Source organism: Pimephales promelas, chromosome 14, assembly GCF_988280905.1.
Source record: "Pimephales promelas chromosome 14, fPimPro1.hap1.1, whole genome shotgun sequence".
Taxonomy (NCBI): domain Eukaryota; kingdom Metazoa; phylum Chordata; class Actinopteri; order Cypriniformes; family Leuciscidae; genus Pimephales; species Pimephales promelas.
The window spans coordinates 10473811-10497462 of record NC_142782.1 but is presented as its reverse complement, the minus strand read 5'-3'; the positions used below and the strand labels follow the sequence as shown (position 1 = coordinate 10497462).

General features: G+C 40.8%; 1 protein-coding gene across 3 annotated transcripts in view; it reads right to left on the bottom strand.

Annotated features, from left to right (window-relative positions):
• elmod3 (ELMO domain containing 3) overlaps positions 1 to 23652 on the bottom strand; it is a 46532-nt gene that overhangs the window by 20258 nt on the left and 2622 nt on the right. For 2 of the 3 annotated variants that reach the window (XM_039665497.2, XM_039665498.2), the window contains exons 3-6: positions 20498 to 20569; positions 20315 to 20395; positions 20163 to 20232; positions 19990 to 20052 (exon numbers count right to left, since the gene is read on the bottom strand). In XM_039665497.2, coding sequence (XP_039521431.2) covers positions 19990 to 20052; positions 20163 to 20232; positions 20315 to 20395; positions 20498 to 20569 — 286 coding nt within the window. The remainder of the gene's footprint in view (positions 1 to 19989; positions 20053 to 20162; positions 20233 to 20314; positions 20396 to 20497; positions 20570 to 23652) is intronic. The other variant, XM_039665499.2, reaches the window with a different exon arrangement.

The window sequence follows — 23652 nt, the reverse complement described above, 5'->3', positions numbered from 1 at the left end:
TTGCCTCTAGTGCTAACAACATATGGATTACATGTGCTCACGTACTGTAAGCTTCCTTACTTCTATACAGGAAATGACCTCTAACCCTAAACTCCAGGTCTACATCATATCAAAATAAAAGTCCCTAATATTTTGCCTTAATGGCAACACACTCCCCGCCTGACATCTTTGAGGTCACTACACAAACAAGTATGTCTTAACTAAAGAGATGAACATCACTCTTTACTCAGAAGCAAAACAAGTTCGGTCACTGGTCTAAGGTACTTTTTTGAATGTCCTTGATCTGTGGTCTTCAATTCCACCTTACGGACTTTCCCGTCTTTTCCAAGAATAGCCTTTGTGACTATCGCCATAGGCCAGCTGTTGCGGACAACTTGGTTGTCCTTGAGGAGAACAACATCTCCTTCTTGCAGATTTTGGTGAGATTTGGTCCATTTCTTCCGCCCTTGTAAGGTTGACAAGTACACTTGTCTCCAACGGCGCCAGAACATGTTGGACAAGGCTTGTACTTGTCTCCATTGCTTGGTTAGGAGGTCTTTGTCCGTAAAGTCTCCTGGAGGAGGTGGAGTGCCAACTTTCTGTGTCAACAGCATAGATGGTGTGAGAATGAATGGATCCTCTGGATCATTTGAAACTGGAACCAGAGGCCTTGCATTCATAATTGCGGTCACCTCTGCCATTAGAGTGCACAAGACTTCATGAGTCAGGCGAGTGCCATGTTCAAGAAGCATTGACTCCAGGATCCTTCGAGCCACTCCAATGAGGCGTTCCCATGAACCACCCATGTGCGAAGCATGAGGTGGGTTAAACACCCAGGAGCATCCTTGTTGGTGTAGGTACCTCTGAACAGTGGTGTCTGGTTGTTCTGCACTCATCCCGAGTTCTCTGCAGGCCCCAATGAAATTTGTGCCACAATCTGACCTCAGTTGTTTGGCTGGTCCTCTTATGGCAAAGAAACGCCTTAAGGCATTGACACAGCTTGAAGTGTCCATTGAGGCAATCACCTCAATGTGAACCGCCCTGGAGCTCATACAACAGAATAATATGGCCCACCGTTTGCTCTCAGGCTGAACTCCTCTTGTACGTCTAGTAGTGATGTACCATGGTCCGAAAACATCTAGCCCTACATACGTGAAGGGAGGGCAGGCCTTGAGACGCTCAGGTGGCAAATCCGCCATTAGTTGCTCCTGCATTCGACCTCTGAGTCTACGACAGGTCACGCATTTGTGAAGAGTTGAGTTAATGAGCCTTTTACCTCCCAAGATCCAGAGTCCTGCAGCTCTCACAGCGCCTTCTGTTAAATGGCGGCCCTGATGTTTCACTTGAGTATGATGGTGTCTGATGAACAGTAAGGAAACATGGTTGTCTTTTGGGAGAATTACAGGGTTCTTTTCCTTAATCTCTACGTCTGCGTTTTTCAGACGGCCACCAATGCAGATCAGGTCATTCTGCAAGATAGGGTTGAGACGACGTAAACAGCTGTTTAGAGGAACTGGCTTGTCTCTTTCTAGAGCTTCAAATTCCTTTCCAAATGCTTTCCTCTGAACGGCTCTGATGATGACTTCTCTGGCTTGGGCAAGCTCATCCGGAGAGCGAGGCAATTCACATGTATGCCATCCTCTACACTTGTGCATGACGTTAGGGGACTTGAAAGATCTTGCAATGTGAATTAAGAGTGCCACAGCTCGCTGGAGTGAGCCAAAGGTGGAGAACCTCTCAAAACGCTCTATGCTGAGACCTTCCTCGTGCAGATGGGTGGCATAACTCTTTACATCTGGACGAATCTCTGCATCCAATTCTGGTGAGACTAAGCTGAATGACTGAATAGGCTCTGGTTGAATGGAAGGCTTACGCAAAAAGGTAGGTCCGCTGAACCACAGTGTTTGTGTGAGACGTGATGCTGGAACAGACCTTGACGCAATATCAGCTGGATTGTCATCTGTGCGTACGTAGTGCCACTGTTCAGGATTTGTGGTCTGGCGAATACGCTGAACTCGATTGTGGACATATACATAAAACCGTCTGGATTGGTTATGAATGTATCCAAGGACCACTCTGCTATCCGTGTAGAATTTAATGGAATCCAACTTCAAGTCCAGTTCTTCCTGAATCAGTTCGGCCATTTCCACAGCCAAAACCGCAGCACACAGCTCAAGTCTCGGTATGGTTGGCTCTGATTGAGGAGCAAGTTTAGACTTTCCCATGACAAATCCAATGTCAACAATCCCTTCTCGGGTGGTCTTCAAATAGGCTACAGCCCCAATGGCCATTGTAGAAGCATCACAGAACACACAGAGTTCTATCTGTTCAGCCTTGGTTAGAGAGATGCCTGTGTACATCCTTGATATATGGAAGTGCTTCAAATCTTGAAGTGAGTTTCGCCAAGCCTCCCACTTGCCTCGTTTATCTTCAGGTAATGGAGTGTCCCACTCTGAAGCCTCAGAATTCAGCTCTCTGAGAAAGGCTCTTCCTTGGATTACGACCGGAGCCAAAAAACCCAAGGGATCAAAAACACTGTTCACCATTGAGAGAACTCCTCGGCGGGTAAACGGTTTTACGTCAGTTGACACAGAGAAGGTGAATGTGTCCCTAGCTACCTCCCACAAGAGGCCTAAGCTGCGTTGGATGTACGACTCCTCCTTCCCACAGAGGTTTACCTCTTTTCCAGCTGCCACACAGTCCTCACTTGGAAAAGCTGCCAAGACAGCCGGAATATTCGATGCAAACTTATGGAGCCTGAGGTTGGACTCAGCCAATGAAGCCTGAGTCCTACGCAGCAAGTCAATGGCTTCAGCATCAGTAGGGACAGAACAAAGACCGTCGTCAACATAAAAGTGGCGCTCGACAAAGTCGACGGTGTCTTGTCCGTATCTTTGCGCACCATTTCTGACAGCTCTTCTAAGCCCATAAATTGCCACTGCTGGAGACGGGCTGTTCCCAAAGACATGGACCTTCATCCTGTAGTCTACTACTTCACTTGCCACATCATTGTTCTTGAACCATAAAAATCTCAAATAGTTCCTATGTTTTTCTTCTACGAGGAAGCAGTAAAACATCTGCTGTATGTCTGCCATAACAGCCACCTTTTCCTTTCGGAACCGCATGAGTACTCCCAGAAGGGAGTTGTTAAGATCAGGGCCAGTCAATAGCACATTATTTAAGGAGATTCCGGAGTGTTGGGCGCTCGAATCAAACACCACCCTGATTTGACCTGGTTTTTGCGGGTGAAACACTGCAAAGCTTGGTAAGTACCAGCACTCTTCATCTTCCCTTAGTTCTGGTACCACCTCGGCATGATCATTTTCCAGCAGTTTGCCCATGAATGCCACATATTGCTGTTCCATCTCTGGCTTTCTCCTCAAGTTGCGTCGAAGTGATTCAAAACGTTTGAATGCTTGGCTGCGGTTGTTAGGCAAACGTTCTCTAGGCTGTCTGAATGGTAGTGGAGCGACCCAACTGTGTGAATCATTTCTGTAGACTTCTTTGTCCATTATGTTCAAGAAAGTCTCATCCTCAATTGATGGTGCCAGCTTGTTGTCTTGTTCGGTGCGGTCAAATACATTTTTACCCAGCATGTCTTCTTTAGCCTTGCTGGGACTTAAGGCACTCTTCCTGGGCTCTTTGTCATGAAGCTCATCCCTGACATGCATAAAACTTGTGCACGGTTGGAGGAGAGAGGGCCGTCGACAATCAAGCACTGTTGTCCTGTAAGTGCTGACATTTGGCTTGTGTGCATTCCCCAGGCAGACCTCTCCAACCAACACCCAGCCTAGGTCAAGGCGTTGAGCAAAAGGGGCGTTGGGAGGGCCATTTACTTGTTCCCTTACCTTGTGCACTCTAATTATGTCTCTACCAAGCAACAGAAGGATCTCCGCAGTTGGGTCCAATTCGGGAATGTGTTCTGCTACTTTGACGAGGTGAGGTAGATGAAGAGCGGCATTCGGCGTGGGAATTTCAGCCCGGTTGTCAGGCAAGTCGTTACATTCAATAAGCGGGGGGAGAGGGATTGTGATTTTCCCATCAAGTGCTTTGACCATAAAATCCTCAGCCCTTCTGCCGAATGTTTCCTCTGTGCCGGAACACGTTTTCAGTACGTAAGGATATGGCCTACTCTGAATGTCGAAAAGGTCGAAGAATCTGGACGTCGCCAATGACCGGTTGCTTTGGTCATCTAAAACAACATATGCCTTGATGGCTTTATCTGGACAGCCCTTGTGATACACCGTTGCTAGGCATATCTTGGAACATGACCTCCCAACTTGTCCTGCACCACATACTTCAGTGCAGCTTGAGCTGACGACTTCCCTGCTGTCGTTACCCTCTTCTCCCTCCCCGCCATTCTGTGGCGAGGTAACAGGAGCAGTGATCTTTGGAGAAGGGCCCGGGTGCATAGCTGAGACATGCTTGGTGCTGTCACACTCAGAACATTTGACTAATGCAGTGCAGTCCTTTGCCACATGACTATTTGAGCCACAACATTTAAAGCAGAAGCCTCTATCCTTCAGAAAGGCTTTCCTGTCTTGAAGGTCTTTGGCTCTAAAGGCTTTGCACTTCTTAAGTGGATGTGGCTTTGCATGTATTGGGCAGCTCTTATTTGGATCACAGGAAGTGCTCGCCTCTGCAGGGGAGACATTGGTCTTATGAACTGTAATGGGGTTCTTGATGCTTTTAAATTGGGTACTTTCAGCCTTTACAGCAGATCCGCTAGCATTTAAAAGGGCAAAACTGGGATCATTCCTTTTCTTTGCCTCATAGCACATGAATCTGGTAAAGAATTCAAATGGTGGAAACCGTCCTCCATTTTCTTCTTTATGCTTTGAACCCGCAGAAATCCATTTTTCCTGAAGTCCATAAGGCAGCTTGGCTACTATAGGTTCTATGCCTCGCGCAGTATCCAGGTAGGACAAACCTGGAAGGTAGCCGTCTTCCTTAGCACACTGCACTTCCATCAGCAGATCTGCTAACTCCCTTAGCCTCAGATTTTCTTTCGCCAAAACCTTGGGGAACTTGTCAAGTCGAGTGAAGAGGGCCTTTTCAACTACACTGTAAATGATTTCTGTTGTTTTCACAGGATTATACTGTTTTTCTCAACAGTTTCTTACTGTATAATCTATGTACAGTAAGTTACAGTAGATTTAGTTGTTTTCACAGTATTAAATTGTTTTTTCAACAGTTATGTACTGTGCACACAGTTGACAGTATGTTACTGTAGAATTTCAATGCATTCTGGGAAATTATCAGTTACTGTTAATCTAAATACAGTGCAAATTGACCGCGAAAAACACCACACACAGTTCCACGGGTAAAATTGCTAGCCTACTAATGTTATTCTTACATTTAAAATAAAAATGTAGCACTGGTTGACCATTAACAGTCATAATTTATGACATAATTTATGTCAGTGGGGTGTGCATGAAAGCATATTTGACTTTGGAAGAGTTTCTCTGTCGTGTCAGTGGTGCTGCTGTCTTTTCTGCCGATCGACCTGCAACTTCTTCATCTGGTAAGTAATAATTCTTATAATGTGTATACGGATTCTAGCTAATAACTTTAAAGTTTTTTAGAATAGCTGACCACGATTTCTACATTCAATTTAATCTATTCTAGACATTTTAATATAAATATGTATATGATAGGCTACTCTTCAATGTAGCCATTTGGGGCATGTTACTGTAAATTCAAATACATTAGTACGAAATGACCGCGAAAAATAACCACAACCAGCTGCCATTTTATGAAGAACTCTTCAGTTCCCTTCTCTCTGTAAGAACGCGCAGGCCGTGCATCGCGTCGCTGTCGGCAACGTTTTCGCCATACATATCTGGTTAGTAATTCATATTTTTATGCAAACCATATGAGTTACGTACGTTAACAGATTAACGTTAGAAAGAACTGGCCGCGGAATGTTATAAGCCTAGCATAAGTCAGACGCGGATTTCTTTCATCTTGATAGCCTAACTTACTTGATTAAATATGTGATTTTATTAACATATATTTCATATGTAACCTCTTATAAGGTCAAAATGGTCTAATCATTTTGTTATTTACCACGTTAAGTCGGTGAAAGCGCCTGCACGTTCATTATTTCATAACTTATAGGGGTTAGGAATTGAAAATCGATATCCTGAAATCGGATATCCAAGGTTAGGATTCGGATTTATTGTTATAAAATTAAAGTGTCAATTCCTCTTATTGATTTTTTCACGCTTTTTTTTTTCGTGTAAATCCTGACCTGGCGTTCTGCCATTTAACGTTAACGTTACCTCAGTGATAACTGATGGACCACGGAAAGCGCCCAGGTGTATTTGTCCAAAATATTAAGTCATGTATCACACAAGCAAGATTTAACCTACGTTTTCACGTGATCGTAAATGAATTGATGTTGAGTTATGTTTCAGCTTGCGTTGCATTCAAAAGAAAAGAGTGGACGATAGAGATGAGTTATCTTTAGCCGTTCTTGGCATATTTATTTCAGCTGTTGACACTGACACATCAGTCTCTAATGAAGATTCTCTCAGTAATATGATCCTCTTAACTACGGTAAATCAACTTGGACAAACATAATAATAATACAAACGCATCCTCCATAGCCTATACTTTAGTGCCCTCTTGTGGCATAAACATATGCACAACACTGAACAGTATAGCATTGCATTATATTACACAGCATACAACTGAGGACATAAATGAACATACTTTAACAATTGATTTTAAACAACAGTCCAACAAACAAGATTTTAGTATTAAGTGAATTACACTTTAGACATAATTTTGTCTGTTTTTGCTGTTTAGCCAAAACAACAACAACAAAAACGTACTGTATTTTAACTGTCTTGTCTGTGTTCTTCTTTTCCACAGGTGTGAGCTGTGCATGTTAAGAAGACCCCTATCCATCTTGACGACCGATGAATTGTAAATCTAATCTAATTTAATTATTCTATTTATCTAACTACTACTACTATACCTTGGTCCAGCACTGACCCACTGAGAACATTTTAAACAGATTATTATCCATCTGTGAATTTTGTCTATCTGCAAGTTGTTAAGAATTGTTGTGTGAAAATAAACGTTGTTGTACAGTTTAAGGTTTAATTGCATAAAAGCTTGGATAGAAAACTTCCTATTGCAAAAGTTAGAACATAAGTCTACATATAAATGATTATTAATACCATAATGCAAGTTTTTCATGGCACATGTGCATGATGAGGTTGTTTTGTGTTTAGTTTTTTTTTTTTTAAAGGACACTGGATAACTTGTCATTTTGTAATACTCATCTGGATTGGTGGTTTACTTGTCAAAGCTTTTATAGTTTATAAGTTTATATGTGTCTCGCAGCCCTGCAAATCTGGTCCCTTAGATAGAAAGCAGCCAAAAACCCTTTAAAATCAGCAACTGACCAGTTAGACAGTCTATCTCAAACCAATAGACAATCTTAGACTAGTTTAAGCTGTTTTACCCCAGCAGGGAGTGGGTGGGTGAGTTGTTATGAACTATCTTTCTAATAGATTGATCAGATAGCACCCCTTTAATCTTTTCTATTTTACCTGATATTTTTTTTGCATGTATTTATGCATAATTGTTCATGATTGTCATGCATGATTTTTATTGTATTATATTACATTTTTATTATTAATGTATTTAATTGTATTAATGTATTTAAATGTATATTATAAATGCGCTAATGTGTTTGAAAATACACAATAAACCTTGTGCAGTTAAAGCTTCAATTGTTCTTTTTTCTATTTCCCATTAACAGTTAAAATAATATTTCTACGGATTTTCTACAGGTTACACAGTAGCACTATAAAATAAATACAATAACATTTCATACTACACAGTATTATTAAAAATTAACAGTGTAATTCTGTACTTTAATATGGTAAGAAATTACAGTAAAATAATGTTATTTAATTTACAGTATGCTTAACAGTACTGTTGTTAGTGTTACGGTAATTTTACTGTTAAATGAAATACAGCAAGTACTGGATAATTGTTGCCAGTAAGTTACTGTTAATTTGACAAGAAATTTTTTACAGTGTACCTCTGGCGCTGCGTAACATTCCTGAAGACGTTCCCAGGCTTTTCTGAGTGCTATGTCTGGACTTGCTACGTGCACTGAACGCAGACGTTTCACTTGGTTGCTGGATTCTCTGCCAAGCCATCGAGTCATTAAGTCTAGCTCCTCAGTAGCAGTGAGACCCAGCCCTTGTGTAGCATTTTTATATGAAGACTGCCAAGCACGATAATTTTCTGGTTTATCATCAAACTCATACAAGCTTGCACTCACCAGGTCACGTCGCGCTAAATATTGAGCAAGATGTTCAGTTGCAGACCCACTCTGATCAGGTTTTAGCTGGGGGTAATAGCACGGAGCAGAAATATTCAAGTCAGTATGAAACTTCTTTGAATCAACTTGAGTTTCGTTTCTGTCATATAAAGTCTGACCATATGACAATTTGGCTGCCGGTGGAACATAAACATCATCAAGACCATCCTCTGATAAATTCCCATTTCCTATGTTATTAGCCTGTCGTGGCTCATGTGAAGAAACAGGAACCTGCTGGTATGAAGAGAAGGCATTGTTCGGACTGAAAATGAGAGCGCCATCTGTAGCAGGCTGAAAAGCCTGAGAGCAAGTGTTCATAGCTTCTCGCTTTGGGGAGCTAGTTGGGCCAAAATGAGTTTGGACGTATTCACTCGTCCGCTCCATTTTATCTTCTCCCGACGAGCCTGTTTCATCCAACAGAATACACTTCGCAATTGAGTCAGCCGATTCCCAAACGGCTGCTTCAGCTTCAGCAGCCGCTGCTTCACGACACATGGCGAGTGTTTCAAGCTCAGTCTCTCTTTTTACCTTCTCCAACTGTGATTCAGCTTCTTTAGCTGCCTTTTCTATTTTAGCTTTAGCCTCTTTTTCTGCGTATACAGCACGTACTTTAGCAGCTGCTGCTTTAGCCCGTGCACGGATTACTGCACTCCTTGATGACAGAGATGAGTGTGAACTTCCACTTGCAACAGAAGACTTAGCACGTTTTCCTTCCATCTTGCCACGATGATCAACACTAACTTTTCTGTCTTTTCACTGTGTTGTCCTCACTGCAGTGTAGCAACTGTAGCTATACAACCAGCTAACTCTGATGCAAAATGACGACAAGTCGTAGTGAGCGATTTCTTGCTGTTTACTGTGGCTTTAACATCATCTTACATGACAGAGTGAAAACTGTAACAAAGAAATAAAGATTGACTGTTTTAACATAAATCTTGTCTGAAGAAAAATATCTGTATATACATGTAAATAAATATTGTAACTATGTGTAGTCGTTTCTTTTTAAACACTATTGTAACATTAACTTATTAACATAAAAATGAATTTTGTACTTACGACATTGCCTCTAGTGCTAACAACATATGGATTACATGTGCTCACGTACTGTAAGCTTCCTTACTTCTATACAGGAAATGACCTCTAACCCTAAACTCCAGGTCTACATCATATCAAAATAAAAGTCCCTAATATTTTGCCTTAATGGCAACACAAATATCTTAACTCATAATATAACATACAACACACCGTATCATTTACCCCAAGCGCAAGACCATGGGCACAGTCGAAAACTGTTTGCTTCTCAATCAGCGACACCTGTGTCTGAGTTACCTCCAAATTAAAAGACTTACACGGGCTGACCCGAGATCAGCTGTGCCACAAAGCACATACAGCCCCCTAGTGGCACAGCACAAAATTGACAAATACAAAGTGAATATGGCTCATACACTCCAGCCCCTAATTGCATCTTTCAGAGCAATTACACCAAATTCAAAAAGAGCCATAAATACAGAAAATACATAAATACCCCACTGTGAACCAATTACTCTTTAGCTTCATTTAGCAAGCATATTTTAGTAATGGGTCGTTCAATGATGTTTGTCTTGGTCTTCAAACGAACCACACGTACCAGACCTCTCTTATCGGGGAAGGTTTCCAGGACTCTTCCTAGCATCCATGACCCACGTGGTGCTGTTGAATCCGCAACCATGACCAGATCTCCAGGAACAAAATTCCTCTTCTCCTGGTTCCATTTTTGACGCTCTTGTAAAAGCGGTAAGTACTCGCGGATCCACCTCTTCCAAAAGAGATCCGAAATGTACTGGGTTTGTTTCCACCTTCTCCTTGCGTAAATATCCCTTTTGTTGAACAATCCTGGTGGGAGAACTGGTTTTCCTTTGAGGAGTAGCAGATGGTTTGGCGTCAACGCCTCTAGATCATTGGGATCCTCTGACAGTCTTGTGATGGGGCGATCGTTAAGTATAGATTCAGCCTCACAGAGCACGGTATGGAACCCTTCATCATCTAAGGTTTGCTGCCGGAGCACAGAGCACAAGATCTTCCTAATCATCCGTATCAAGCGCTCCCATGTGCCACCATGATGTGACCCAGTTGGAGGGTTAAAGCTCCACTTAATTCCCTTTTTAGACATGGCTCTTCCAATGCGGTCATGATTCAAAGAGGCTAAGGCTTCTCGCAACTCCCTTTCTGCACCCACAAAGTTGGTACCATTGTCAGATCTTAAGTGTGCAACTTGTCCTCTTCGACAGATGAACCGTCGCAATGCGTTGATGCACGAGTCTGTGTCAAGGGAATAGGCCACTTCCAGGTGCACAGCCCTGCTTGTCATGCAAGTGAATACTACTCCATACCTTTTCATGATGCTACGCCCTCTTTTTATGTCAACTGGCCCAAAATAATCTACGCCAACGTTAGTAAACGGCGGTAGATCAGGAACAACTCTCTCTTCTGGGAGGTCTGCCATTTTTTGCTCACCAGGTTTTCCACCATGGAGCTTGCAAATGAGGCATTGTGATATGATCTTCCTCACTGCAATAGTTCCACTAGTAATCCAGTATTTTCTCCTTGTAGCGGAAAGAACATGGTTTCTACCTCCATGTCCAAGCTGTAAATGGACATGACGGAGGATAAGATCGGAGATATGTTGGTCCTTGGACAAGATGAGAGGGTGTTTAATGTCCTCAGGGATTGCTGCCCTTTTCAGCCGTCCCCCAACTCGTAGAAGTCCTCCTTCAAGAACCGGATCCAATTTGAGAAGGCTGCTACTTCTCGGCACTTGTGGCTTTCCAGAAATTAGTGCAGCAAATTCTGTGGGGAATCTCTCTCGCTGGCAAAAAGTAATTATGGAGGTCTCAGCCTCCAAGAGATCTTCCAAGGTTACCTTCTGATTCCCAAGCGATGTTGAGAAAGCTTGCATCTCCTTTTGCACATCCAAACTTGCTGTTCCAATAGCACTGGTATTTGCACGCTCCAACTCTTTCCTCTTTTCTTTCAGTTTAAGCAGAGTTCCTTTCAACCTAATGAGCCACGCAACTGCAAATTTCAATCTTTGCCAATCAGAGAAATGGGTCATCAATTGCGATGTGGGATTGGTGTCAACAAGTATCGCATTGACTGTCAGACTGTTCTTTACTTCTGGGTCATCAGCAGTGACACTTGTATCCACAGGAAATGTTGGCCACATTTCTTCAGGTTCCCATAGGAATTTTGGGCCTTCTATCCATCTTTGCTTCACAAGATCTTCTGCCTTCAATCCACGTGAAGCATCATCAGCAGGGTTCAAAGATGTGGGAACATATCTCCACTGCTTAATTTCCGAGTTGAGCCTGATGGTGGTTACCCTGTTAGCTACAAAGGTTTGAAATCTTCGGTCCTCATTCTTTATGTACTTAAGAACTGATGTGCTGTCAGTCCAAAAGCAAGTCTTCTTTAGTGGAAACTGGAGCTCCGATCGAAGCATCTTGTCCACTCGTACTGCTACAACAGCAGCAGTGAGCTCTAAACGGGGAATGGTCACAGTCTTCAGTGGGGCCACTCGGGCTTTACCAAATAAGAAAGTAACATGAACTCTCTTTTCCATGTTCTGCATCCTCAGGTAAGTAGCTGTACCATAGCCGTTCTCGCTCGCATCAGCAAAGTGATGCAATTGGGCGCTGACAGTCGTCCCAAATCCAGCAGGTTTCACACATCTGTGGATCTTAAAATATGCCACCTTCTCAAGATCTGTCAGCCATTTGTTCCACTTCTGCTGAAAGGCTGGAGGTATTGGATTGTCCCAATTATACTTCATCCTGCATAACTCCTGCAACAGCAGCTTGGCCGGGAATACTATAGGCGCCAAGAACCCCAAAGGATCGTAGACGGAACTGATGATGGATAGCATGCCTCGCTTGGTTGCCGGCTTCTCCTTGACTTTCAGCTTGAATTTGAAAGTGTCTGTCTCGATACACCACTGCAAACCCAAAGCTCTGTCCAGCGGCAGCTTATCCCTGTCCAGATCAAGCTCTTGCAGGTTCGTGGACTTGAGATCTTCTGGGAGGCTTTGAAGCACTTCTCGACTATTACTGATCCACTGAGTGAGGGTAAACCCTCCTTTGCCGCAAATGGTTATAAGGTTTTTAACCATGGTAACTGCATCCTCTTCAGAGGGCAGACTCTTCAGTAGGTCATCCATATAGAAGTTTCTGTTGATCGTTTCAATCACTTCTGTTGGAAAATTAGCCTGATTGTCTTCAGCAGTTTTTTTAAGAGCAAGGCAGGCAACACTGGGTGAGGAAACCGCTCCAAATAAATGGACAGTCATACGATGCTCTACAAGATCTTGCTCCAGGTTACCTTGAGGCCACCATAAGAATCTTAGGTAATCCCGATGTTCCTCTGCTACCTTAACCTGGTGGAACATAGCCTTAATGTCCGCCATTACGGCCACTTGTTCCTGTCTGAATCGCATAAGAACTCCAACTAACGAGCTGGTTAGGTTCGGTCCTTGCAAGAGCTGACTGTTGAGTGAAATCCCTTTGTACTCTGCTCCACAGTCAAACACCACTCGTAATTTTCTTTTCCGTGGATGGTACACGCCATGGTGCGGAATATACCACACCTTCCCCATTGGCGTTTCCAACTGATGCTGCGACACTTCTTCAGCATAGCCATTGCTAATAACATCAGAAAGAAAGTTGTTATACTCTTCATGAAAGCCTGCATCTTTTTGAAGTCTCCTTTTCAGACCACGAACACGTTGCATGGCAACACAGAGGTTATTCGGCATTGAAACATCTTTCCCTTTGAAAGGCATTTGAAACGTGTAATGTCCATTTTTAAACTGAGCAGAGCCTTCCATTATCTCCACAAACTTCTTCTCTTCCCTTGACATTTCTTCCTGTTCTGCAGAATCTTGCTCATTGAAGTCGTAGTTGTACTGGCTGGTTAACAGTTCTTCAATTCTATCAATTACAATTCTGTTGGCATAAACTAAAGGGTGGTCAATTCCACAGTCACTACTTCCCCGAAAAGGACCATTTATTACCCATCCCAGTAGGGTTCTGATCGCGTAGGGTCCTTCACCATCACGACTGTTAATCACCTCCCAAGGCTCCATCAACTTGGAGGCGTTTGTGCCAATTAATAGGTCAACCTCAGCATTTATATGGGGAATCTTTACATCGTCTAAATAAGGCCATTTTCTCAGCTCCCTTTCACTGATTATGTTGGCTGTAGAGATAGGTATCTCTTCCTGGGTACACACTTTAGAAAGTGGATAGAAGCACTCACCAGAAACTCCTGAAATTTCCAGATTGTCAACAATGGAGCTTTCTACTGCGTTATCATGGCCCAAGGTGCGAATGTGAATTTTGCATTTGCGTCCTTCCACATTCAACTTGTCGATGAGCTGCCTGGTGCAAAAAGTTCCTGTACTCCCCGGGTCCAGAAAAGCATAGGTTTCAATAACCTTGTTTCCTTTTGAGCACTTCACCTTAACAGGCAAAATGGGAAGAATTCCATTGCAGTGACCAGCCCCTGTAAGACAACAAGCGGAGGATGTTGTGCAGCTGTCGGAGGAATTCGACGCCTCAGTAAATTTCTGCTCACCATCCTTCTGATCCTTTTGAATAACTCTTTCCATCTCTCCTATATGCAAAACACTGGGGTGCGTTCGGTTACACTTGTTGCAAATAATGCGCCTGTCGCAATCTTTACTCAAGTGTCCTGTGCACAAGCAACTGAAACACAGACCTTTCTCTTTTAGATAGTCCAGTTTCTCCCTGTGTGTCTTTTTCCCCAGTTTAAAACATTGTTCCAAAACATGATTACCAGCAGCACAATACAGACAGGAAACAGAATCAGTCTTGGTAAAGGATGTTCCTTTTTTCTGAGCCATTTCCTCGGTACTATCTGGTTTGCTGTATCCTTCCTCAATGACCACCTGTGTTACAAAGCTGTTTCTTCCCAACTGAGGTTTTACCTGTGACTTGTTTACTTTTGTAGCTCCCCTAATAACAGGTAAATTGTCTTGTATATCACCAAAGACTGGATCTGCAGTGATTCTGACCTGGCGCTCGATGAACTCCACAATGTCTGGGAATTGTGCTCTTCGCCCAGTTTTCTCCAGTATCTCACATGCCCTTGCTCTCCACTTGTCTCTGAGTCTGTATGGAAGCTTTTGACACAGAATCTTTATGTTTGCTGGCATGTTAAGTTCCTCTAAATACCGAAGGTCCTCCATAGCGTTGGAACACTCACGGAGGAAGAGACCATATGCTTTGAGCGCGTTGGGGTCCTCAGCTTTGATACTTGGCCATCCTATGACTTTCTCCATGTATGCTTCTGTTATCTTAAACTCATTTCCAAAGTGTTCCTTGAGCAATTTTTTGGCAATAGCGAATCCTCTATCTGCATTCATATGAAGGCAGCTGCGCACAATATCTCTTGGCTGCCCCCTAGTAAATTGCTCAAGATAATACAAACAGTCACCTTTACAGCTGGTCTTTGCCTCCACACAGTGTTCAAACGCCTTTATAAATGTGTTGAACCTTAGAGGATCTCCATCATAAATTGGAATTTCTCGGCGTGGCAGCATTTGTAAAGTTTGCATTTTAACAAGAAGAGCTGTTATATCATTCTGTTGCTGCAGCAAATTGTGGATACCTGCTGTCTGATTTTGGCTTGGCAGGGGTTTATGTTGATCTAGAGTGGATGGAAAGCTTTGAGTTACAGTTGGCTTTGGCAAGATAGATGGATTGGTTAAAGGTAAAGCATTGCTTTGTAGTGGTGGAGATGCATATTGCTGTGAGTGCGGAGGCACAAATACTGAGGCCTGTGGATTGAGAGGGGTGGGTGGGAGCTTAGATCTAGCTCCTTTCCTAATATAGGACGCTATTCCATCAGATTGCCTTGAATGGGTGCTACTACCGACCTGTAGCACTGCTAACTTAGCAGAAGTGGCAGCTATCTCAGTGTCCATCTCAAGTTGCTCCTTCTTTCTCCTTAAGATGAGCTCCTGCTCCTCCAATGCATGTTTGTCCTTTAAGGCAGCAGCTCGAGCCAAGAGTGCAGCCTGTTCTGCCCTTGCCCTGAGTCTGGCTGAAGAAGTGGAGGATCTACTACTGGAGGACCCACTACTTGAGCCATGGTGCCTTGACTGCACATTTGAAATGCTGTCTTGAGGTTGAATCTGATCATCTTCCTCATCCTTTCCACCAGCATTTCCTCTTCCATTGCTGGCATCAATCTCATTTCCATTTTCAACATCAACATTTTGAGTTTCAATTTGAACCGGCAAATCTTCATGATCATCATTCACTTTAGTAACTGAACAAGCTTTAGTGTCATACAACCATTGATTTGTACCCACAAAAAACTCATTGAAACTCAACATTTTCGCTTGGTACCATATTTCATGTTTTTTTGCTTCATCAGCAGGCAATAAACCCAATAAAGATGTATGTACATGCTGAATTTCATCACACAACTTATTGTACATGTTAAATTCATGTTCAACCTCACTGACATGCCTTTTATCACCCATCAATTTAGTAATACATTCTTTTTCAATTGACAATTTGCTAAATTTACACTTTCTTTCCTTTTCTAAAGTGCTTATTTTTTCCAACAAAGCTTTGGGTGTTAATTTAACCACACGTTTTTCAGTCTCAGGGCCAAGCTGGCCTTTTTCCTTTTCAGCCATAATGACAACACAAAGCGATTTAGCTTATTAATCAATAAGTTCGCAGAATAGTTTTGTGTTGCGCAACAACTCGTCTAGACGCGTAAAGTTATTTTTAGACGGTTGCGAATTACCACCAATGCATTGGTTTTACGTGAATGTGTGCACACAAATTACCATGGCCATTCATAATATCAGCGCTGTTTACCACATACCCCAATCGAGCGTTGGCCGGCTTGATGAATGATGTCCCGATGTAAAGATGCTGATAATCCGTTGACCCAGCAGCTCGCTCCGGTACAGCTCCTTTCAGCAATCGGCAACTCCAAACATTTGCCCTCCTCACATCCGTGATTTCCAAACGAACACAGTAAAATCCACTTTATGGCTGGTCCGGCCGCGTCCTCACGAACGATTATCCAAATCGAAGCAGTTTTCGACCTAATTGTACTGACTAAGTCCTAAACAAAGTCTAGTACTGGTTGCTGATTTCGTGGATTTAAGTTTAGACATGTGCGTGTGATCTTACACGTAAAATACAGACGGAGAGCGTTCATTAATGTTATTATTATCTAGCAATTTATTTTCCTGCATATCATACAGCGGCAATATCTTAACTCATAATATAACATACAACACACCGTATCATTTACCCCAAGCGCAAGACCATGGGCACAGTCGAAAACTGTTTGCTTCTCAATCAGCGACACCTGTGTCTGAGTTACCTCCAAATTAAAAGACTTACACGGGCTGACCCGAGATCAGCTGTGCCACAAAGCACATACAGCCCCCTAGTGGCACAGCACAAAATTGACAAATACAAAGTGAATATGGCTCATACAATTATTATTATTATTATTTGCGGTCAAATCGGTGTCACCATGAGCAAATTAATTGCATTACCGCTTTAAAACGAGCGTTCGTAAATATTTCAAATAAAAGTTGCGCTCATGCGGTCCCTATAAGCAAACAACATCATGTCATAAATGATAGGAAACCTGCAGGCAGCCCAGCAACGGCGATTATTAGCTTCTCTTCCATTTACTCGGAACTAGTGTTTTGGTAGGAACGAAAGTTTACATCGTATATTTCTCTGGAATCAGCCAGCGTGAAGGACGTCTATATTCTGATTGGTTGCTGGCGTTTTGCCACTGGTTGCCGCTGAACCACGTCACAGCTCATTACTATAAAGTTGAGCTTCTTTCAACTTTCTGATTGACACTCAAAATGCCCAAACGCGACACCAATGAATTTGATGCTCCTTGCAGCTGAGAGAAGCCAGCTTCCATTGAAAATGAATGACTTCCGGCCGCTTTGGAAGCTCAAGACATTCGGTGTGAATGTACAATCAGGGAGTATGTCTAAGAGTGTATGGTCTACTTTCATACATGCTTTTATACATGAACGTCTTACTGTTTTGAGTTAACTGTGAAGCACTTTGGGCAACAACATTACTATTAAATGTGCTATATAAATAAATAAAAGTTGAAGTTGAAAGAAATAAAGATAATATAATAGAGAATTATGATTATGAATTATGATGAAAAGAACTTATGATGAACAGTTTTGAGCAATGAAAACACACCTTAAATTCATTGTCATGTTAAACAAAACAACTCTCAGAACTGTTGGCTGCACTGACTGCCTGCTTCAAACATCATGATAACACACAGCATATATGATACAATAATTGTAAGAAATTCTTATTTTAAATTTTAGAAAGTAGAATACACAAATATTTTTCCGATTTTCTTTTTTCCATTTTATCCAGACTTACGGCCTGTTGTATGAACAGCCTCAATATATAGATTGTGTCTTAAGCCGGGCATACCCTGTGAGATTTTTGTCTGATTTTAAGCAAAATTCTGACTTGTGACTTTTTTGAGTCGGGCTGAAAGCTCTGTCATGCGTCATTTGTCGTGTAGTGTACAGGGGGAAACGAGAAGTGAAGTCATTCAACCCCAAGTCCTCAGTGTCACATGATCCTTCAGAAATCATTCAAATATGCTGATTTGATGCATTAAAAAAATATTACTTATTATTATCAGTTGGGTTAGTTCATTTTTTTTTTGGACACCATAAAGCATCTCTGAAAAAAAAAAGCTGATCCCATAATTTTGAACAGTAGTTTGAACAGTCACTTATGAGGATCCGTAAGAATTACGCCCGTTTCACACATACTCCGTTTGCAGTGCGTATGCGGTCCGTATTTTTTTCCGTACCCATGTTAACAGGTTAGAGCTTTCACACTGCACGCGGATGCAGTCCGTCGATCCGTTCCAGTTGCGGTGCGTATACAGCAGTGCAGAGATCGTTTCCGTACCGAGTCTATTTCTGCTGTGCTGTAAACGCAGAAATAAAGTGACAGCGCACGGTTCGTGGTCAAAATGAACTCAGATTGACCTCGAAATGTAGTAATTTCACCATAAATACATTTAATTCAATAAAATGTAATAATCTCTCCATAAAGGTATTTAATTGTTTCATATTTTTACTTTAAGACATCTTAATATATAGGCTAAGTAATGCATGGAATTGTATGCATCGTGTTTAAACGAGCATGCGTCCATTCAAGTTTGTTAAAGAGAATCGCAAAGCCATGGCAAAACTTTTATTTTAATAAAAGTTGCTGCATATGGTGAACATATTTTGATTACCAAAAACCAGGACACATAGCCCAGAAAACAAATGATACTCGAAGTTTACTCAAAGATGCCTTATTAATTTCAATACAATTAAAATAGGCTATGCCCCCTCTGTGGAGAAAATTGTTGTATTAAGACACAAATTCAGATAGGCTTCTCAGGGGATACTCAACATGTTTTATTATGACAGGTTGGTTTAAAAAATAATGAATGAAATAATGATTAAAAAATAATGTCTCTTCTGTATTAGAAAAATAAATATATAATTTTAATTAACTAAAAGAAATACCTTCAAATTGAACAAAATACCTCTCACAAACGTACAAAAACGAACTAGTTTCCTTCCTCTTTATCCTGTTTTTCTTCCTCATCCTCCTTGTTTGCTCATCTCCTATATTTTGCTGTAAAGTTGATCTTTTCCAGCGTTTTTTTAATTTTTTTTTGAAAACCAGGACATCACTTTATAAAAAACGGCCAGGAAGGACGTGAAAACAGGACTGGGATAACAGGACTGTTGGTCACTGGTCACGCTATTGCTGCATAACTTCTGATTTTGAAATAAAAATAGCGAACGTTTGTGGTACAGCTCACGCACTGCAAACGCAGCATATGTGGAAGCACTTTAGCGCGTGCGGCTCCTGTACCGGATACGCACCGCAACACTCACCGCATACGCACTGCAAATGGAGTATGTGTGAAACGGGCGTTAGACAGCAAGTCAGATCACTGGATCTGGGAACAGTAAATGGTCCTTTAATTACAGTGTTTGAAAGGCACCCCCGTATTTGTTTATTCTAAACCTTTAACTCCAAGTATCAATTAATTGACACATTAATAATTACTTCATTCTAAATCACCTAACATTCAAACTCCACTTCAACTTAGCTAAAAGTCTGTAGATTGGCTTGAAGAATCTAGGTAACATTTTGAGAGTTTCAGAGCAGTTTAATGGTTCAGTTTACAGACCCTAAACAAGTCTGATATTTCATGACAGCTTATTTACTGAGATCTGTCAGGGGTCAGATATTTTTGTAAAATTATATTCAAACTTCTCATGTCATGAAAAGATTTTGGTCACATCACCCACTCCTGTCAAAATATAATTATTGTACAGTAAAATCATTGCCCATTTGTTGTCCACACATATCTCACCAAGAGATGCTAATGCTCCAGATTGTATCTGACAGCGATCAGGTTTCGTAATGTATCTATTTTAGCCAAGGAAGTGATGCCATCTCTCCAGGATAGGGGCGTATGCTTAGTCATGGTGATGTAATGTGCTCAGTATCCAGGCTGACAGGACATTGTTTCCATGGTGACAAGGTAATTGGTCTCACCTGGTTGGATGCTCTCCAGGGCATCCCACTCCTCTTGTGCTCGCTCCACCTCCAAGCTCACCTCTACACAGACAAAATCACACACACACACACACACACATAAAGTAAAATATGTTGTTGAACTACTGACATCATTCTGTGTGTAAAATGTTTCTGAGTGATGAAGTCTTTACCTTCTGTTTTAGTCTGATTGCCTCCTGCTGCAAGAGACTGTAAGAGTCCATTCTGTTTTAGTGCTGAGATCTACACAACCACAAGTTTACGACATTACCATTGCTATTCAAACCAGTAACATCATGTGACTATGTTTAAGTAAAATACTCACAGGGACAGTTTTAAGATAAGGGTTGCCATTCAAGTTGCCATTCTCTTTGATGCAATTACCTGGAGACAATCCATTTAGGATCTAAAAAAAAAATACAAGCACAGCAACAGAAAGCAACCGTGATCCATGCAGATAGTGAAAAGACCTGGTTTAACTGAACAAATTTTAGCAGCGTGTACTCACAGTTGTGCATTTGGAGTGCCCATTGGTTAGGTCCTCTGTCTGTTTACATTCTTGTGGAAAACCATTCAAGCCCTAAAAGGAAGAAATTAAAAAACATATATATAAAAATGTTATAAAATCAGTAACACTTTACGATAAGGTTCATTATTTAACTTTAGTTAACTACTTTAGTTAACATAAACTAAGAATGAGCAATACTTCTAAAGAATTTATTAATCTTAGTTAATCTTAATTTCAACATTTACTAAAAACATTTATTCAAATCAATTATATTTGTTAACATAAAGTTAATGCACTGTGAAGTTTGAACTAACATGCACAAATAATGAACAGCTGTATTTGTATTAACTAACACTAACGAAGATAGTTAGAAGATAGAATAAATATTGTAATAACAAATGAATTGCTCATAGTTAGTTCATGTTAATTAAAACATTAACTAATGTTAACTAATGAACCATATTGTAAAGTGTTAACAAACAAACTGTATTGATCATATTATTAATTTCCCCAAATTATTGTGAAAACCTGCCACAAATGTTTGAAATTCAACTACATTTAAAACAACATTTCAAATGCAAGTATGTCTGAAATTAATTATATCAAAGTATTTCCAATCGAACATTTTAAAAGGAATCGCAATGTCCATTTAAAGCTGCACTGATAGATTTGAAGATGAACTTAAGTCTAAATTATGAGCACTTTACAAATGCAATTACGATTACATTTGAACAGTGCTTTTTTTCATTTACAATATATAATCAGTGTAGTGTCCATGTTGTGAAATTCCCTCTGTATTGTCAGCTCCCAGAGTAAAATAGAGAGGAGGTGTAAATTATAGTATGCATCATCTGTTAAGAAATTTTAAATGCAGCATCAACTGGACATCTGTGTATATGCATTCCCCAATATTACAAAATCAGTCATGAGCTGGTATAGTACAGTAGACTATAGATCGGCTTTTTCAAAGATTAGCAGACTAAATGGACTTCTATGACTACGTTTACAGGCATCCAATAACCCGTTCAAAACCGGAATATTAGCAATAACCCGGTCTCGAACGGCCATGTAAACACCGGCAAAAACCCGAATATGCTCATATATATTTAAAAACTGGGGATCGCTTTTAAAAAAGGTGATCACTATCTGCCCCGAAATATTCATTATCCGCATGCTGCTGTTGTTGTTGTCTTTGGATACAGGAAGAAGAATCAGAAATGACGCATATTGCATTTTAAGGTTGTCCTTACGTCTAGACGCTAACCGTGCGTCGCCGTTTACATCGGGATATTTCTGTTCTCTGCTCACACATGTAAACAGGTTATTCCTAATGTTTCAGAAACCCGAATAGTGACCTTAACCGTCCCGGCCATCACCTGAAAATTGGCTGCATGTAAACGTAGTCACTGTTTTATTTCAGTTCTCAGTTTCCTTTAACCCTCTGGGGTCGGCTATCGCGACAAATGGACTGCATTTATGGACTACATTTATAGATCACTTGACAAGCTCACTTGAAGTGCAAAAGAGATACAGCAGCTGCCATATTGATACCATTGTGCTTTTAAATGAAGCCAATTCAGGGCTCGAATTTCGGCACGGGTATTGGCATAATTTTAATCATTCCCACAGCTCACCCACTTATAATGTGGGAAATTCCCGCAAACATTAATTCATTTTAGCATGTAGGCTGTATTAGAAAATGAATCCACACAGATTATAGAATCAAATCAGTAGTTTGAAAACGTTCTGCAAGACACAATTTCACAAACAGCGTGAGTTCAATGGTGCTGCATCTTCTCTCTCGTCTATCAAAACGGCTGATCAAGGCAAGGCATACATGTTGTTCACATATTATGGTAGCCATGTTTGTTCTAAATAGAGTATAATTTCACCTGTGCCATTAATATGTTTACAAGCAACTGAAAAAAGCACAAATGTCAGGACATGTCAAAACATCTCAAAGACCTCAAAAACACCTTAGACCCCAGAGGGTTAATGATATTTGACTCAGATGTTTCTCAGAATATTCATTAGTAAACCAAATAAACTGTATAAAAATAAATTAATCAAATTTAAAAAAAAATTTAAATCCTTTTTCCCAAATAAACTATAAAATTGGCAGTTCAAATCAGTGATGTCAAAATATACTGGTATTAAAAATATAACCACATTATTTCAAGCAATAAATATTGATTTTATGTTAACAATAGATCCAATAATATTGTAAACAATCCTGAGCCAGTATCTATCTATCTATCTATCTATCTATCTATCTATCTATCTATCTATCTATCTATCTATCTATCTATCTATCTATCTATCTATCTATCTATCTATCTATCTATCTATCTTGTTCTCTCGCAAATACTTTGTGTTCGCTCGTAAAATGTTTTCCGTTTCCTCAGGAAACCAGAACACTAAGTTTCTCGGTAGAACGTTTATGTTTTTATCTCTTGATTTGTGCTTATAGGTGAAAGTGCAATAATTCTGATGAAATGTAAAAAAAAAAAAAAAAACATTTCTCAAATGTCATTGTAATTGTAATTTAACCATTATGCAGCAAGACAATGTGAAAAGTTTTCACTGACTGAAACTAGACTAAAAATCCCAGACATTTAGGCCTGGTGTCACAGACAGGGCTTAGATTAAGCTAGATTTAGGCCTTAGTTCAATTAGGACATTAAGGTAGCTTTTATAAGCATGCCTTAGGAAAAAAAAAACATCACTGGTATGCAGCTTAAAAAAAACAATGGCACTGACATATTTTAAGATATGCCAGTACTACAAATTGCTTTAATTTAAAACAGCTCAAACATGCGTTTAGTCGGGGACTAGGTTTAAGCCTTGTCTGTGAAACCAACACAGTCTCATGAAAATGCCTATCTATACCACGAATGTCATTTCACGTGGCATTTATACAAAAATGTTTTAGGGGTAGGTTTAGAGGGGAGGGGGGTGGGGAGTTTGTGCGTATTATACGCCAAAAAGTGCGTATCATATGCACGCGAAAAACGCGTACCATATACACGCAAAAACTGCTTTTGGCGTATAAATGCCACGAGAAATGACATTCGTGCTATAGATACGAACTTTCATGAGATCGGGCTCGTGAAACCAGGGGTTAGTCAGCTAAAACTTCACCAAACAAAAACAGG